The 18,543-nt window shown below is 35.9% G+C and overlaps 1 protein-coding gene across 2 annotated transcripts in view; it reads right to left on the minus strand.

Annotated features, from left to right (window-relative positions):
* The window catches only part of NBN (nibrin), a 28,088-nt gene that overhangs the window by 1,441 nt on the left and 8,104 nt on the right, over nucleotides 1-18,543 (minus strand). For both annotated transcript variants that reach the window (XM_049819154.1, XM_049819165.1), the window contains 9 exons: nucleotides 14,894-15,011; nucleotides 14,399-14,589; nucleotides 11,781-11,881; nucleotides 9,434-9,575; nucleotides 8,722-8,985; nucleotides 7,966-8,440; nucleotides 4,235-4,390; nucleotides 3,108-3,221; nucleotides 2,025-2,074 (listed from right to left, as the gene is read on the minus strand). In XM_049819154.1, the coding sequence (XP_049675111.1) occupies nucleotides 2,025-2,074; nucleotides 3,108-3,221; nucleotides 4,235-4,390; nucleotides 7,966-8,440; nucleotides 8,722-8,985; nucleotides 9,434-9,575; nucleotides 11,781-11,881; nucleotides 14,399-14,589; nucleotides 14,894-15,011 (1,611 nt within the window). The remainder of the gene's footprint in view (nucleotides 1-2,024; nucleotides 2,075-3,107; nucleotides 3,222-4,234; nucleotides 4,391-7,965; nucleotides 8,441-8,721; nucleotides 8,986-9,433; nucleotides 9,576-11,780; nucleotides 11,882-14,398; nucleotides 14,590-14,893; nucleotides 15,012-18,543) is intronic.

Below are 18,543 nucleotides of genomic sequence, written 5' to 3' on the forward strand. Positions count from 1 at the left end.
GGAGGAAGACAGGGGGAAAGACAGCAAATAGGAGAAGTGAATGATACATGATGGAAACCTGCCATCAGGACACCAACAGCTTCAACACTGTCTGTGACTTTCTATGGAGCTGCTGACACTGACAGTCATAAACACCTTCTTCAGTAGTCTCCCCCACCTCACCTCCAGCCATTTTCCATGTTAAATGAAGCCTGGATGATGTTTTCCAGACAGAAAGAAATCAATAAACATCATCAGAGAAAGGAAACTGTACAGTGCCTGTGGCCTGAAATGGAAGAAGGACTACAGAGAATCCACAACTGTGACTGAATGCACAAAGAAACAAAAGACCTTGCTGGGAACAGGGAGTGAAGGATACAAAAGGCTATTACTGAACATAATCCATTTATCTGCAGTCTTAGCAGATAGTATGATATGCCTTCCCTTCCCCCTCTATCTCAGTATGTACTCAGCTGTAGTTGAGGGCACAGCCTTTCCTTCTCGCTCACCTTTACCTTGGGAGTAGTGCATGATTCTTTCTAATGGCATCTTCAAATGCAATTTCTTTTAACATTAGCATTATGCCAAGTAGTTTTACTCAGGATTAAGGACAAAATTAAAAGTAGGTTACAAACTGCTGAACATTGAATTGTGTGTTTTAATATTTTTGACTGTGGAAATTTCTTTAAGTACAACTATCCTAAATAAATTGGAGTTGAGGTAAGAACTTTTCTAAGCATGAATGCATGTGAATTATCTAAGTTTCCACTGCTGTGTTTTGAAAGGCTGAAAATTAATCAAGATATTTTGAACCAGTTAATATTCCAGCACAGCAATCAAGCTGCAACATGTTTTTATACATGTCTTCATAACTGACATATATTTAAAGGCTGTATTGCAGGTGTAAAAACTGGATGAGACTTGGCTAAGAACTTTTTTTAATTAGAAAGTGGTTATTGTTAAATTAGGATTGCAGCTGAAAGTAACTGGACAGGATATCAATCGAATAGGACAATTCTCTCTTTAAAAGAGAGATTAGGGAAAGTGGTAGACAACTGAAATTGTTGAAGTTATTGAAAGAAAACTGCTGAAACAGGTTGTGTTTTAGTGGCAAATGTAATGAGTTATGGCAAAAAGCAATGGCAAACAGCCAAGGTGAACCTGGACCTACCAAAGAAATCTCTCAAACTCCTGTGACATAAGCACTGATTAAGACAGAATTAATGACTTCACTACACTGTCAAGAGCATAGAATGATCAGTGCGAAAATGCCTCCTCTCCTCAGTTTGAAAACTGGAAAGATGCATTGAAGAAGTTTCTAACAAGTAAAAAAAAAAAAAAAAAAAAAAAAAAAGAGGTAGGAGTTCTTTCACTGTGAATGGTTTTGAAAGCAGCTTAAGGTCTCAAAGATAAGGGACACTTGAAGGGCCATACTGAAGGATTTACTTAGGTTTGTGGTTTGTTTGTTTGGTTGGTTTTTTTTTAATTTTTGTTTTAAATTCTGGGCATCACTACTTCAAAGATCAAAAAAAGAGAAAGAAGTCCTGCCAATCACTTTTTCACAGAACTAGTATTCTGTTGCTTTAGCTCCCTCAAGTGACTCGGCACAGGGACAGAGAATTGCCATGGCCAGAATGAAAAAGTGGCAAACCCCATCACTACTTCTTCACAGTTTAGATGACTGACTTAATTGTAAGATCAAAAAACGTCATTAGGCTCTACCAAACACTAATGTTGAAAAGCCTGACCCCAGAATCTCTTCTGGAGTTTGTGAACAATCAAGCTTGTGCATACGAGTCAGGAAATAGCAAAACTTTTGTTTGAGAATGTTCTTATTAAAAAATTGTAGCAAGTCTGAATGAAATTGAAAGTTTAAGGCATAAAAAATCTGAGAGAAGTTGAGTCATTTTGGGTATATTCCATACATGGGAATACATGGAATTTTGAAAAGAATCAAAGTAGTCTTTTCCAAAAATTGGAATTTGTCCAAAAAAAAATGTGATGCAAAAAAATATACATTTTCTAAGTACAAACATAAAACTTACCTAAAGAGATCATCAGCAAGCGATTCTTCTCTTGCATGTCGGTTCTGTTCCTGAGAAAGTTTATTCAATATTTGATGTTAAGGATGAAGCTAAGGAACAATACAGAAGAACAATAGATTCCTGCACTAACACAGCTTTACTTGAAGAAATAAGTTTTCTTTAAGTACTCCATTCAGTGCTTATTCACATTAGATAATATATTTCACTACTCAAGTTTGGCTACTGCTACCAACTAATGGAATGGATTAGTTTGTGCAAGATATCAATTTTGGTCAGAAATATGCTTTTTTGTTTTTTAAGCATCATTATAGGAATAGGGAGATTTTTATCTGATTATTGGTGTGTAAAGGGAATTTTAATTAGCATTATCTATACCCAGGGATTAAAAAACAAAGAATATAATAAAAAAGCGTTGAAGTAATGGGGTCTTGATCAGGCTGTGGAAACACAGTATGAGCCATCAGCAAGTATTTTTAAAGAAACTATTGGCAAATGAAAGTGCTAGAGAACTGCTGTGATAAAATATAATATTGTTTAAAACTTTTACATACAAAGGTGAAGATTTTTACAATACAAAAAAAATATTTAATTTATTCTTACTGTATCTCTACAGTATACTCCAACAGAATTTTACTCAGGTATTTTCTGTTCTGTTCAAGAGTAGAATATCAGTTGTACTGTGTAACAATTTGAACACAGCTTACCATATCGAAGTTCTCCTAGCTCCCTGTCACATTTTTAGAAGTCACAAGTTTCCATAATGGTTATTTTGCTTATTAAAAAAAAAAAATCATTCTCTTCTAGGTTATCAATTTTGTTTTAAATCAATACTTTTGATTATATAAATGTTGCATGTAAAATGAATTCAATCACTCAGCAAAAAGATGAGCCTTACCACTGACCTCTAACTTTCAGTAACTTTTCTAATGTGTATGTTCCTATGAGCATATGTGGACAGCTAATTGGCTGAGCTTTTATTTTAAAAATAAAATTCTGAAGTATTTCAGTAATGACCACTGGTTGGTATGACCACTTACGTAAGTCAAGCTTTTGTTTGATCATCTTTAAGAAATAATTCCTTACCTCCATTTCTTGCCTTAACCAGTCTTCTAGCTCTGAATTCTTTTTAGCATGGTGAGCAATCAAATCTGAACTTCCAATAATGTATGGAAGTTGTCCTGCCCCTGGATAAGCTACCTGTCAGACAATAAATTCTTACAATTACAATACAAGGTAAGCACACTGCAAGTAACAGGTCTGTTTTAACACATTCAGAAAGTCTATTCAGATAGCACGGAAGAAAGTCAGTCAGTCTTCCTTTGAATAACATTTGTCAAAGATCATATTTAGGACACTGAAGTGAAAAAAAATTTAAAGAATGCTATTAACGCCCTCCTTTTACCAAAACAAAACAAAACAATCTGACAAGTGACACATGCTAAATAAATCCAACAGTACATTAAAAGGAGTTTGAAAACATTATGAACTGATTTTTACTGATAATTCTATTTTATCATCAGAATGCATAAGCATCTGTCACAAAATGGTAGAAAAGATACTATCAGAAATTTAAAATGTTATCTGAGAGTATACTCCCAGAAAGCTGGAAGTTGCATTATGTGACTCAAGCTCTCTACATAATATTTTACTGAAATGCATTTCTAGTAATCTTATACCATATATATATATATTTTTTTTTTTAATATGAAGTGGTATTTTTACATTGAACACAGAATCTTCTTGAAATTATCTTCAGGACCCAAGCAAGCAATAACCTTACTTTTATAAGATACTAGATTTAATTCTATTTAGAAATCTAAGGTTTAGTAGATAAAATTCAAGATTCTGAATCAGCATATGCTTTATACGTAGGTCTTTGGAGAAGTCAAATTGCTAGCTTTTGGAGGTACAACCAGAAGTTATGGTAGCATGACTTAACAACTTATTCCAAGTAACAGCTTGGAATAGAGAGTACAAGTATATTTAAATAATCTAGCACAAGGTAAGCCTTTGTCAGCCTAGTACTTCTTCAGTCAATTTAGCAAAATATTTTTTAACAGTATAATATGGTATTTAAATTGTTTCTTTCTGTAGTTACTATCAGTTTAAAAAAAGAAAATCTTTCATAACATATTTTCACCATCTTAAGGCGATACTTTTTAGTATTTTTAAATAGTGCCATCTTTCAAGCATTTCAAATACACACTAACCTTTTTGAACATTTTGAAATTTTTCTTTCCCCCATAGTTGGTATTTCCAGTAAGCTGACTGTTCTGTCTCGGATGGCTGACAACCAACGATCTAAACTCAGTCAACAGAAGTCTGCTAGGAAGATTGCTGGAGTCATCTTGCAGTTCGCTGTGGTTCTTATGTGGGAAGAACAAGGAAGGAGTACTTCAAGTGTATGAACAGACATATAGCATATTTAACAGTATAAACTTCAGCGAAAAAAATTATGAACACAGTATAAGCTAAAGTTAGGATTACAAAAGGACAAGGGAAAGCAGCAGCAGTGCTAGAAGCCAAGAAGATGGATGTACTTCTCAGCCTCCTATTATACTACCAATAGAGCTGGGAGCTCAGTAAATTTCTCTCATATTTACATCTGTTGAAAAGATAGGATCATTAAGAACTGCAGTATTAATAATGAAGTCAGTGTACCTCATTCTACTAGGATTTTACTTCAAGATAAAACTTCAAGTAAGAAGTTTTGTTTGTTTTTTTTTTTTAATTTAGCTAATATCTAAGAATTACTTCTCCTCTTCTCCACCTTGCCTCTTACCTGGACTAATTTAATCAAGTATGCTTACTCTAATGGAAACTCCAACTAACTCGACGGAAGACAAAGCTGAATGTCTTCAGCTCAGTTCTAGCCTACAAATTTACCATTTAGGCCAACTTTAGGGCTGTAAGCTGGATCTGATCAATGAAGCAACTTTTTCTTGTAAGTGAGAATGCTCATATGCCATCAAGTTTGCATGCACATTTTGCTGCTTGGGGCTAGATCTATGTGGATTAAAAAGGAAGTCTGGGTACAAGACAAGTTCACAAGTAACATTAAACTATCTTCATGGACAGCTCCAGCCCAGATGCAGTACAGTTGTTTTATAGCAAAGTATAAACTAAAAGTCCCTTAATCAGAGCTGACCCTGCACTTTGGTATGCTTCCCTCTTCTTGGACTGTTTTCTGTACATATGTGAAAAGGTTTTACAAAAGCTTTTATCCTGCCCCCCTTCTTGACTGGCTACACTCTCCTTGGTCTCTTCAGAATCTTTCCATCTCAGTTTCATTTAGCTTTGTCTCCTTTTCCTCTGCCTCCCCTCCTTCCTTCATTCATCTCTCCTATAACAAAATTAGGACACTATTTACTGTTAATCAGTGTATGTTAATCTATTTTCTCAATGGTCCATCTCTTCCATGCTAGTTGTGATCTCCTTAGAGCAAAGAAGGAGATGACATTCTTGTCTGGTCTTTAAGCAGTAACCTAACAAAAACACCAGTACAGGTATTAACTGGATTGAAGGGTTAATACAATTACAACAGGTTTCTGTAGTTTCAGTCATCTTAAGTATTCATCCAAATGCCATTACGAAAGCATGCAGACTAACTACAGTTCACTCCATCTTTTCACAATCAGTAGTTTGGACTGTACTATTCAAATTTACAGGGGATTATTTTAAGAAGTACAATCTTCAGAACCTGCTTTACTCTGAAAAAGGATCCAGGAATACTATGTTCTTAAAAGCAAAATTTTGATGCATTTTCTTAATGCTTCTCAAAGTTTGCTGTTCAAACTTATAATTAACTGGCTTCTTACCAAGACTGGTGACTCCTGCCTGATCTTACTTTTCATTTCTGAAGTTAGAACAGATCCAAGTACCTCTTTTTTCTATTTGACTAAAGATTATTTAAAACGTAACACAGAAATTAAATTCAATGCAAATTTAGTTACCTAAAATGTTTTCTGCTCTTTACAGTGGAATAAGCATTTTCAAATCAATTTAAATATTTAGACAGAAAAGAAACTGCGCTGTACTTTTAAGTTTTTATGAGTTTATGTACACTGTAACAATTGTTGGGGTTTTTTTCCTATTTAAAAAAAATCACTATTATTTTCTCACTTTTTTTTTTTCTTATGCCATTAGCAAGTTTTGTCCATGCATACAATCTTCAAAGTCCTGCCAAGTTCTGGAAAGTAACCATAAAAACTTTTGAATATAAAAAGTATCATTTTCAATTTCATGTTAAGTGCACATGTGTGCAGAAAGGACATTTCATTACTAGGATCGGAAAGGATTCTGCAGGTTGCTTTCCTCCTATAGTTTAAAACCAGATTTGCCTTTCATAAATTATTTTCAGTGGTTGAAAAATATACCAGCTTTATGCACCCTGTAGTTTTTGAGACAATTACATTCTCTGTCTTGCCAGATACACGAGGTGCATCTATACTTAAAGAAAACAGGTAACATAAATATGCCTGTGAAGCTCTATCATGAAACCTCTTCCTATTCCACTGGAAATACAATTTACATAAATAAAATAGGTCACTATTAATTAAACTATTAGAAGACTGTTTGTCAGCAAAAATCTTTAAGTCGCCATCTGATAAAGTAACAGTTTAGTCATGCGTAAGAATTTGTTTTCCTTCATGATCCTGACAAGAAGTTAAGACTAGAAAAACTTCCCAGGCCATAATAAAATTCAAGAATATTCCAAGGAGCCATTTTGTCTCTCAGTACAGTCAGACCTGGTAGAAAGCACCTCCTCAAGAGCAAGAAACAAAGATTCTCTATAATTGTAAGACTTGCTTGTCTTTTAAAATTTGCTTCTCAGTAACACAAAAAAAATAGCATTCTAACAAAGTTCAAAATTCACACTTTGCCAGAAGCAAGTTCCGGTAAAGTATCACGAGAAGACTGTTAAGCTGGTCTGAGCTAAGGATGCACTGACAATTACGAATTCTCATCTGATAAAAGGTAACCTGCAAATTGCATTTACTCAATCATACATTCAAACTTTATTATTGCAGCATTTAAATACTTCCTACACTGTAGAACAACTGACTGGACAGTAAGTTTTAATATACATGTATTTTTTAAATAGACCATAATTAAACCTGTTCCTTCCCTCTTATTCCCCTCTGCTTTGTTCATAGTTACTTTGCTAGAGGTCTCAACATTGTTTTCCTCTACAAACCTGCTTTTGTTTTTTTTTTTTCAACAAAGTGCTACTGTTAGCTCAAAATGCTTTGTTTTCTTCATTTCTCTTAGAAAACTGCCTTATTCTCAAAAACAAAACCAGAGAAATAATCAAGAAAACTAATCACAAGCTGTTGTTTTGGGGGTTTGTTGGTTTTAGTTTGGGTTCTGTTTTTTAAAGAAGACATTAGTAATTTGAATTGCCTTATACAGGAATTTTAATAATCTTTCACATGACATCTAGAGATTCTTACTTTAAAGATGTTGGACACTACTGTGGTATTCAACAGAAGAGGGCAACTAAACATTTCTTCAGAAAATTCATTACATAAAGATAATATAATTGAGTATTATTTTAGTACAAGTATCAACATTATAATTAACACAACAATATACAATATGAGAAGTTTTTCTTGGGCCAGGGATATATTCTGCTGTTCTACCTACACTACTTCAAGCAAAAAGAGAGGAAAACTTTCAGAATACAAGCAGCTTTCAATTCACGAAGAAACAATGTTCTGAAGAATGAAAATACATTTAGATAGGTGTAACACTGCAATGTTCACACGTAACAGACACATCATGTCAATTTTAGTTCAGAGTGATTTGAGAGGTTTAAGCAAACAAACTTTAAGAAGCCACTTTCTGCACGCAGGCAGCCTCATCCTTAAAGGACCTATCTGCAACCTTCTAACACAGCTCTAAATTTCAAGATTAGGCACATGAGAAGAATATAACTTACCAATATTTTATTCTCCTCTCTCTGCTTTACATTTGCTTCTTGAATCCTGCTTTCTTTGGCTTCCAAACATCTTTTTTTTTGTGTATTTCCTTGAGCTTCCTGGTCATGATCTGCCATTTGTTCTTCCCAGTCTAGGTCTCTGCTTCCAAACACAATTTCTAGTGTCGCTGTATCTTCAGGTAAATCATTCAACTCCTTTCTCTTCTTTGGTACATGCTTTTCACTAGAAGTAGCTTTAATGTCTGTTTTATCACTTGCTAGTATGTCACTTTCCCTCATAAGCTTTATACCTGTGTCTGCTAATGCAAAATTTGGGTTTGGGTCCAGAGTGTTATTTTCCTTTTGATGCTGTTCTGCTTCACTCTTCCACACTGATGAAGCTGCGGGTTCAATGCACTTGGAAACAGGCGATGACCTCTCCTCCAGTTTTGCTAGCTTGGGTAGAGGTATTTCCTCTCCTTCTTCATCTCTTTCCCTTAGCCAGAAAGTAATTACAAAAGAAAGAAATTACAAAAACATTTCTGAATATGACTAGCTGCATCCACAACATAACAGCTTCCTGGGGTTTTTGTGACTGCATTATGAAATTTGAATATAAGTACCCTTGAGGAAAAGCTTGCCATTCTAGGAAGCTGACCTAAAATTACCTTTTTAATTATGTTTTGAATTAAATGTACATCCCTTAAGTTAAAATTATTTTCCAGAAACAGCATCAACATAACAATAAGGCAAGTAAAGTCAGGAACATTAACATACCTTTTTCTAGCTACCTGGAAGTAATTTGTAATTGAGTTAGACTGGTGACGTGAAACGCACTCACTAGGTTTACCAGCTTCTGAAATTTCATATGGCGAGACAAGATGACTTTTTTGACTAAACCCAGATGTTCTGTTCACTCTAGATATCGATGTTCCTGCATTTATGGTGCCACTTGTGCTAAGGTTTTTCTTCACAGCAGTTATATCTTGGAAAGCTATTTTCCCTTGTCCATCCATCTGGGGAGTATCCTCTATCTCCATACTACATTAGAGAGAAAAAATATGAAGTGAACACACAAGAAGTTACCACAGAGATACACTGTAGAATATCACTTTTTTAAAAAGCCGTACTTGTACTTTGAACAGACTTATAAACAACGTAAGTGTGCTAAAAACAAATTGTAAAATCTGCTATGATAAATAATATTTTTATAATTATGAAATGGCTTGAAAATTTGTAATAGTTAAGACAGTCTAATCAGATATACAGTATCTACATTTGTATTTGAGTCACACAAGTCCTATGTGATGTTTTCAGTTATCTACCACTCGAAAGCAGAAATAGCACTGCAGACAAGCAGCAGCAATTTAGTAAGTGCCATATCTAACACTGTATATCTTTGTTCACAGCAATGATACAGTTCCTCTGCCACAAAAGATTGCTTTACTTGCAAGTATTAGCTTAGAAACTATTTCCATGAATACTTTACCATGTCTGCTCTTCTATTTCTGTATCAGCTACATGTACTGTGCTGTGATCTGCAGCAGTTAGCATTATGGTTTCATCCACAGCCAGACTCTGAGAAATGGCTCGGCCTGCAGCAGCTGATGCAGGAGTACTTCTAGTTAGAGCTGCAAGATTAACACAAGAGAAGAATTAAAAGGTTATTATCAAATCTGTGTTTCTTTGCATGTTTTATCACACATCGGTAACTGATCAGGTGAGATTTTTGTAAAATTGTCTTAAAGCAATTTTAATAAAAAAATTAAGCAGATTTATTAATTTAAAAAACCTGAAAGAAACAGTTCTAAAGGACCATATTCTGGGATTCAGTTTTAGTTAAACATTCCACTTAAGTCATGGAATTTTACTTAAACAAAAACGAAGCATAATGGGAAATCACATATTAATACGGACATAATGTAATCAATAAATCATGCAACACCTATTTTATGCAAAACCGTCAACAGCAAAAAATTCCTAACATTTACTGCTTTATTATGATCTCTAACATGTGCTTATTATATTTGGGATTATGTCTACTAAAACAGAACCAATATTTGCTATCAAAAAAACCTTAGAATAAATGTCTTCTACAGCCAATTTCTCATAATCCCCATAGTCAGGGGATTGCCTTAAAACATCATTTGCTGCTATTTACTCACATTATTTCTCTGTAAAACAGAAAGAAGAGCATATACAACATCTTTTATATTGTCTACCCTTTCACTTGTCCTTGTCTTCATACACTTATGTCTCCTCCAAGTCAAAGGATACTAACATTTACTATATTAACATACGTCTCATCGTGCTTCTAGGTACATATTTTTTTTAATTACTACTCATCTCTCAGACCTTTACATTCTTCCTGCATCTCATTCTGATTGAGACTATGATGACAGTATTATCCTTTCAGATAACCCATTCTTTATACATTCATTCATTAATTTTCTTCTACCACTGTAACCTGTAGAGGAATAACCCATAGACACACCTAGGGTCTCCTACTCGAGCAACTACGTATTATATATGTTGCTATTTGTTGTTCTGAGACAAGATCAGAGGAAGAAGTCTTGTTTACAATCCCTTTGATTTTCAACACACACAGAAGTTTTTATAACTCCAAAACAGTAGCATTTGTTCCTTCTTAGCAAATAAACTGTAAGCATAGCTACCTTTAAAAGCCTGATAACACAGTCCGTTTACCCAATTGAATCATTCAGACTGGAAACAAGAATCAGCATGTCATGTCTGCAGGGTCAATATCTTTAAATTTAATCTGAGAATTAATTTATTTTGTATTGTTTTCTAAACTAACTGGATAGACAACAGATCATACACAAGTTATTCATACAAGAATACCAGTCAACCAAAATATTTTTCAGAGCTCTGCCAGTACTGTATGTGTATCTTTCTCTCTTCAAAATATGTTTTTGAGTAAGTAATGTTCCTGTAAAGACAAATCTATGGGGTTTTTGTTTGATTTTTTTAAGAATTTGTAGGATTTTCTACCCAATACAGCACTTTGTAGAACTGAATAGAACCTAGAATTATACACATAACTCTGAAAATTTTATAGCAACAAAATATAGACTAACAATTTTGGAAGAGGCATGAAAAGAGAATTAGACAAAAGAAACCTCTTTCTGTCTCTCAAATTTTTATTACTCCTGTATTAGCAAATACAAGTCAAGTTTCAAGTCGAGATTTGGAATGTCCACCCCCGAACTATTACTTTAGCAAATGTGGCAATCATGTCTCATTGTTTTTACTTCTTACGTCAAGATTATGTTTGGTTTTGAACTAAGTGGGCTGTGGTTGAATTGCCCTAAAGCAAATTCCTTTTTGTGGAAAAGAAAAAAAAAAAGCTAGTCTTTACAAATTAATTCTGTCCTTATTCTCTCAATTTCTAACATTCATCTTTTACCTCCCTATTACACTAGTCTTTTCATAAAAGATAGACTAGCATGGAATTCAAACTACCACATCCATACTAATTCAGTGGCCACTAAAATGTGAATTTCAGAAGCTTGTTTTCAAGTACCTTTCCTTTAAAGATCAATGTACTATGTGTCTGCTTTTTATGCTAATTTTAGATCTGCTACTTTTTTATTTACATCTAAGAGTCATATGATTTCCATTGCAGTTTATTGCAAGACCATTAAAAAAACATTATCTCTGCAGACTTGTATATGTTTTTCATAGAGTGTCATTCTGTTTAGTGGTCTTGAAAAACAAAACAAAAGAACTTGAACATTAGCAGTTGATGCCCCCGTACAAAAAGAAATACTGCCTCTTTAATGCTGTTAACTTATTACTACCCTTGTTCCAATTACCTTTATTACTTGGCTGCTTTTGAGGGTTGCAGTATTTTTCTGTAGACATGAAGATAACTGCCAATCCAATTTCTGCCTCGGGAATAGCCCTGAGATCCTTGCTGTTAATATAGAAATAACATAAAGACAAAAAAAGTTTCTCAATACAGATTCAAATATGTATAGGCAAATGGGCACAGATATGACAAAGTACAAAATGTTCCATTCCTCCTTTCAAGAAACAGTCTACACTATAATTTTTCACAATACAGTAAGTCAACATAATTATCCATCATTATACCCACGTCTTATACATATGAACTTCCACACTTCCTGCTGCTGTAGCTGTTGCCCTAAAAGCTGATTCGTTACCCTGTGTGCAATATACCAATCTCACACAGGAGAGATATTACTTTTTATTCAGGTCTGCGTGCTCGGTGGACTTTCCACAAATCAAGCACACCAGATTTATCAGGTGTGTCTTTTATACAGTAACGATTGCATATAATTTATTAAACTACTCCTACCTAGTACATATTCAAACTATCTAATGCATATGCACAGGCTCATATAACCACAACACATCAAATGCCTTCTCTGCATGCGTGGGTGTCTCGGGTGGTCTTTGGTGGTCGTCTGGGCAGGTATTCCCTCCTCACTTTGACCACTAAGTAGCTCTGTGCTAGGTCAATGGTTCGTTTTCCTGCCAAGAGCGATGTATCATCAATCAGGAAGAATAGAAAGGGTCAGAATGACCTTGGCTACTTCTCTAGCTATTATTAAAATTGTTTGAAGTTGAAAATTATTAACTAATTTATAACAGGATTTTCTAATCTGCAACAGGATTTTCTATATCTGACATCATAGCCACTGCCTAGTCCCAGTAATCAGGCCAATGCATCTCTCCCTACCCGATTTCTGGGCATTTAACCAACTGTGCTCTACCTCTGATTCAAAAATGTGTGTGAATGGAAAAGCGACTTGAAAGATTTGAGCACTTCTTACAAGTCTGTTAGCCCCCCGCAACAGCCGTGAGAAGAACTTGAATACAGTTTTCTCTATTTAGGAGGAAAATTCAGGGGAACTAGGTTTACATATCAGGTTAAGGACTAGGATTTTGCTTTCTTTCACTGTTTTAATCAAATGGCATCATGAAAATCCTAACATCTATAAAATACACAGTCTGCCCTCTCAAACAAAACCTACCACCACAGCAAAAACTGATTTTCATTAAACAGAAGCTGCTCTTCAGAAACATTGTATGCAAATAATCAGACAGCAATGAACCACATGACCTCAAGGTGCCATCTCATCTGTTTTCCGTGAAATAAATACATATATTTATGGAAAAATCATATATGATCTATTTTCCATTCTTAGAATATATTAATTTTTAACTTATTTTAAATAGTGGAAGAAAAACTACTTGCTGTCTGTAATTTCAAAGCAGCTTCATTATAATAAATTCTTGTAGAATTGGATCCTCCAAAAAAGAAATGGAAAACACAGGAAAAAAAATATGTCATGCTTTAAGCCCAGCCAGCAACAAAGCACCACAAAGCCGCTCACTCACTCCTCACTGCCCCCGGTGGGATGAGGAGGAGAAAATATGAAAAAAGCTTGCAGGACAAGACAAGGACAGGGAGGGATCACTTACCACTTATTGTCATGGCCAAAAAACAGACTCAACTTGGGAAAAAAAACCAAAATCAATTTAATTTACTACTAATCAAATCAAAACAAGGATGCTAGGAAGTAAAACAAAATCTTAAAACACCTTCCTGCCACCCCTCCCTTCTTCCCGGGCTTAACATCGCTCCCAAATTCTCTACCTCCTCCCCTCCAGAGGCGCAGGGGACGGGCAATGGGGGTTGCGGTCAGTTCATCAAACGCTGTCTCTGCCGCTCCTTCCTCCTCAGGGGGAGGAGGACTCACACTCTTGACCTGCTCCAGAGTGGGGTCCCTCCCCACGGGAGACAGTCCTTCACAAAGTTCCCTGGCGTGGGTCCTTTCCGCAGGCTGATCTTCAGGCACCGGCTGCTCCAGCGCGGGCTTTCCGATGGAGTCCCGGCCATCTTCGGGGGCCTCCGCTCCCCCGCTCCCCTCCGTGGGCTGGGGGGGACAGCCTGCCGTCTCACCAGGGCCGCAGGGGCATCCCCTCCTCTGGCACACCTCCTCCCCTCCTTCTGAACTGACCTCGGGGTCTGCAGAGGGGTTCCTCTCACATCCCAATCCCCTACTCACTGCCGGTTCCCCTTCTGAAATCTGTTCTCCCAGAGGCGCTGCCACTGTCGCTGACGGGCTCGGCCTGGGCCAGAGGTGGGTCCGACTCGGAGCCGGGGAAGCTTCCAGCAGCTTCTCACAGGAGCCAGCCCTGCGGCCCCTTCCCCACTACCAAAACCCCACCAAACCCGAAACAAAAAATAAAACAAAAACCTCATCAAATTGTCACAGAACTGCCAAGTCCTTTCTTTCCTGCTTCAAGAAATTTTAGTTACTATGCTAAATACTTAAAACAATGAAGAAAATGCCCTCTTTATAAGCATCCCATTGCTTAAATATGTAGGCAAACACCGTGAGTAAATCTCTGCAGAAATTCTGAAATTAGCCTACCACTGTACAAGAGAACAATGCTGTACCTTTGCAAGATGGTCAGAATGGAATCAGTCCAGTTTCTCATGGAGTCAGATCCCGCGATCTGAGAGTTCGTCAACCCCACGTCAACAACGCAGACTTCGGGAGAAACTAGTAAAGATGTTTCCTTTCTTCCTTCTGTCATCAACTTTGCTTCCCCTCCTCCAAGAGTAACTGCTGGACCCAGTTTCTTGTGCTAAAAAGAAAATGCAAATAAAAAAATAAAATCTTAAAATACAGTCAGTTTAGAAGTATCAGCATAATGAACTATCAGCATAATGAACTATCAGCATAATGCTTATCACTGATGCACTAATGCAGATGCAATGTGTTCTGCTTCTCCCCCTCCTTTTCACCTTGCTTAGGCCATTGTACTGTAAGACAATAAATACGCAGACATACTTCTTTCCTGATGAACCCAGAATGAGTGTGTATTCACAGAGAACAGAATCTGTGCTTAGCTACCCCTGCAACATTTTTGCAATGTAAAGCTTGATTACCTGCTTGGCAGTTAGAAATACAAAAGTCTTTCCACTGAATATTTTTTTCCTTTCATGATGCCCAGATAAATCCAGTTTTTCAGTGCCAATGGAAGGCTCATCAACTGGAGGATAAAAGCTGCAAGAACAGAAAATTAAAGTTAAAAAAATTCAGATTTACCTACCAGTACTGGCTTATAGTCCTCTCCATTTCAAAGTAAAGCTCTGAAGTTAAAATACTGCATTGCTTTTAAAACTATTTATATAAATAGTTTTTCGAGGTCATTAAGAGGAAAGAGAGCCTCTAATTTCTCAACATCTAAGGTAAGACCAACACTTTCTACTTCAGTAACTAAGAGGACAACACTTTTAGGAATGCATTCAACCTATCCACTTTAAGCATCTGCTGTACACATATCCACATTCTCCACTAACGATACTGAGAAATGAGACTGCAATCTCATTCTGCACTTACTCTAGCAAATAGTAAATCCCCCCACAAAATTACTCATCTTCCTTCCTCTAGCCTTCAGGTGGGGACAGCCATCCCTCCTTCTCTTCTATTGAATCAAGAAATTGCGTATCACCACAGTAGATGACAACTCACTAATATGACAGAAAATAAGTACACTTTTCTTGCTGGTGGGATAGAGAACTGAACTGATTCTCCCTGCAGATGCTCAATTGTTTTGTCCAATACAAGAAAAGTGACCAGTTCAGCTGGGGAACAGATGAGGCAGAAGTGAAATTCTACCCTGAAGCTCTCATTTTTGTCACAGCCTGTGATCTCAGCTCCAGTTAATGATGGCGTGCCCACATCATAAAAAGCCTCTAGAGTTAAGACAAGCATCTAACTGATAATTTCAGGATAGTATTTAAAAGATCTTTGAGTCACATATTCACTACTACAGCAGTTCTGACAGAACAAGGTGAAGGCACATGCTAGAGAGAAGAGAAACTATAGGTCAATTTTAACCATACTATACTTCATCTGTACCCAAACAGCAGTGTATGTAGGTACTCTGGCTGATCATAGAACTACTTATCTTTATTCTGACCGGTGATTATACGTCCTTCTCATACTATTATGCAGGAAAAAAAGTCCTGAAACACACTCCCAAAGTCTGGTTTAATAGCACAATAAATTACATATATCCATGTATATCTACATATACATGGATATGTTATAAATTTTTTTCCTAATTTATGCAAAGATGAGCTGATTCTAAGAAACATACTCCATGAAATGCTGAAATATTTAGGTTTCTGAAAAAAATGCACTACCTGTAAACATAGAAACATTCTTCAGACACTGTGACTATTCACATACTTATAGCCGAACACAAGAATAAGCATGTGAATTTTCTACTGCATCCAAATATGCAATTCAATTATGATAGGCTAAAATATACTATATAATTACAGACAATTTTAAATAATCTTTGTTCTTTTGTGTTCTTCAGGATCAATTCCTGAAGCTTTATGTACACAATGGAAAAAAATGAGTATTTGGTAAGTTTCAGCAACCTATACAACTCTGATTACAAAAATATTGTTGCATTGAATTTGAAATAGATATGATAAAGTCTACTAGTTGTAAGAAATAGGGTAACTCAGATATTAGTTATCAGGCCAGAAGACTTCTGATACTGAATCCCATAGTGACAGTTATTAACCTAATACAGGGGACAAAGTCATCTTTAAAGACCAAGGGATAAGTAAAAAGGGAGAAATAGAAGTTTCTATTACTTTGGAACTGGACTATAGTTTCTCTATAAATACATTTCAAACCTCTGTTTCTTAATTTCAGCAGGAAACTTCAACTGATCATCTCCTCCTCAAAGAAACCTTTGATTTTCCTTTGAAACTCTTATCCAATGCTGATCTAAGATTAAAAGGCAAGTCTTTTTCAGTCTTAGGATTCTTAAGGGCTCCTTGTACAGTCTCCCTGTAAGATTTGCAGTAACACCATTATCCAGAAAAGACCCTCTACAGTCTTGAATCTTTCAATAAATAGATTTTGATTCTTGATAAGTTTCTGTTAAAGGCTCAGTTACTTTCCTGCTTTTTTAAAGCCCTGCACTATTTACACTGGACTGCTGTAATAAAACATGTTGTTTCATACAGGGCTGCATTTATGCAGCAATTAGTGAAATTTTCAGTTATTGTTCTTCCTTGCATAGGTTATCAGAGAGTACTAGAGGTAATATACTTCACCATAAAAAGCCTCAAGTAAGAAGCCCCACATTCATATGCAAACTGCAGGTTTGCAATTCTGTGAAGTCTTAGAATAAACACAAAGAAGTTTTATTTATTTTTTTTTTTTTATTTTAAGCTTTTATTTCTCTAAGATTTTCGGGGGATCAGATCTACAGTAGTAATCAAGATTTAATTAAGTGTCACCCTGCATTACTACATCAGTATACCTTTCTTATTTCATATCCAAACTAGTATTGCCCCAGGTTGTTTAGTGTCTTGCGGATGTACCAGCCCAGGTCAGTTCTAGCTACAGTGCACAACATAGAGATTCCCTGTGAAAGTTAAAAGTATTTGGGGAAATTGAATGCAAACAGCTGCTAAGCAAATTTTCAATATCTTCCCACAAGCTACATCTTAAAAATATCACCTACTTAAAATACTGTAATTATTTTAAATATAGATCTGCGTATTACACCAGCTGTCTCATTTAGCTTGATGGAGAACTTTCTCTTTGAAAGCTACGTAATGGATGTATTACTACTGTCACTAACATTTAGTCAGCTCAATTCCTCTGAGGGTCTTAACAGATAGCAAAAATATTTAAGAAAGGGAAACATATCCATCTGGTTCTATTCTAGGGAGCACTTAACAGCTCAATTATACTGTCACTTCTATATTAAAGGAAAGGACAACACGCACCCCAGTTTCAAGAGCCCAAGCCACTGTTTGCTTGTTACTGTAACAGACAGTAACAGCAGCCTTACAGCTAGATAACATTAGACCAAGCAAATTTTGAATTGCACAACCAATTGCTAGCTTTTGATGGTTTCTACTACTTGTACTTAAAAACCAAAAATAATCCAGAAAACCTTACGTCCAATATTTCAGAGAGGACTCTAAATAGTTTGTTTAGTTTCCTCACGTTCTTATAAAACAATGTAGAAGGAAAAGTTACAGTTCATGAAGATTTCCCCTTTCTTCTAGAAATGAAGACCAGATGAGCTTTAAACCATTCACAGATAACTGATTTGATGTATTACATAAACCCCAACAAATGTAAAATCTAGTATCTAGAAACTAAAGAATATTTGCTACCAATTGCTCCAGATTGGCACCTGTATTGTTCTAACAAGATACTGTCACATTCTGTGAAATATATTTTACCACGTAGCAAGCACAGCTTACTGTGAATCCTCTGCAGCTTTGCTTCCATTACTGTGTGTGCACCACTGAGATTTGCTTAGCTGTCCTTTCCCCCCCACCTCCATTCTTCAAACTATGCTACCAATAGTTAACAGCAGACACATTAAAGAAAATAAATCAAATTGCTATGCCCTAACACATATGTATGTATGTATATCCATACATATGTAAAACCAACAGTGACTTCTATTCTTCTTCACTGCTGCTTTCCCCCAACTCTTATGTCTGGTGTCCAGCACCCACCTAGTTAAAACAACACATCCAGAAAA

This window comes from Accipiter gentilis, chromosome 2 (assembly GCF_929443795.1).
Source record: "Accipiter gentilis chromosome 2, bAccGen1.1, whole genome shotgun sequence".
In the NCBI taxonomy this organism is placed as follows: Eukaryota; Metazoa; Chordata; class Aves; order Accipitriformes; family Accipitridae; genus Astur; species Astur gentilis.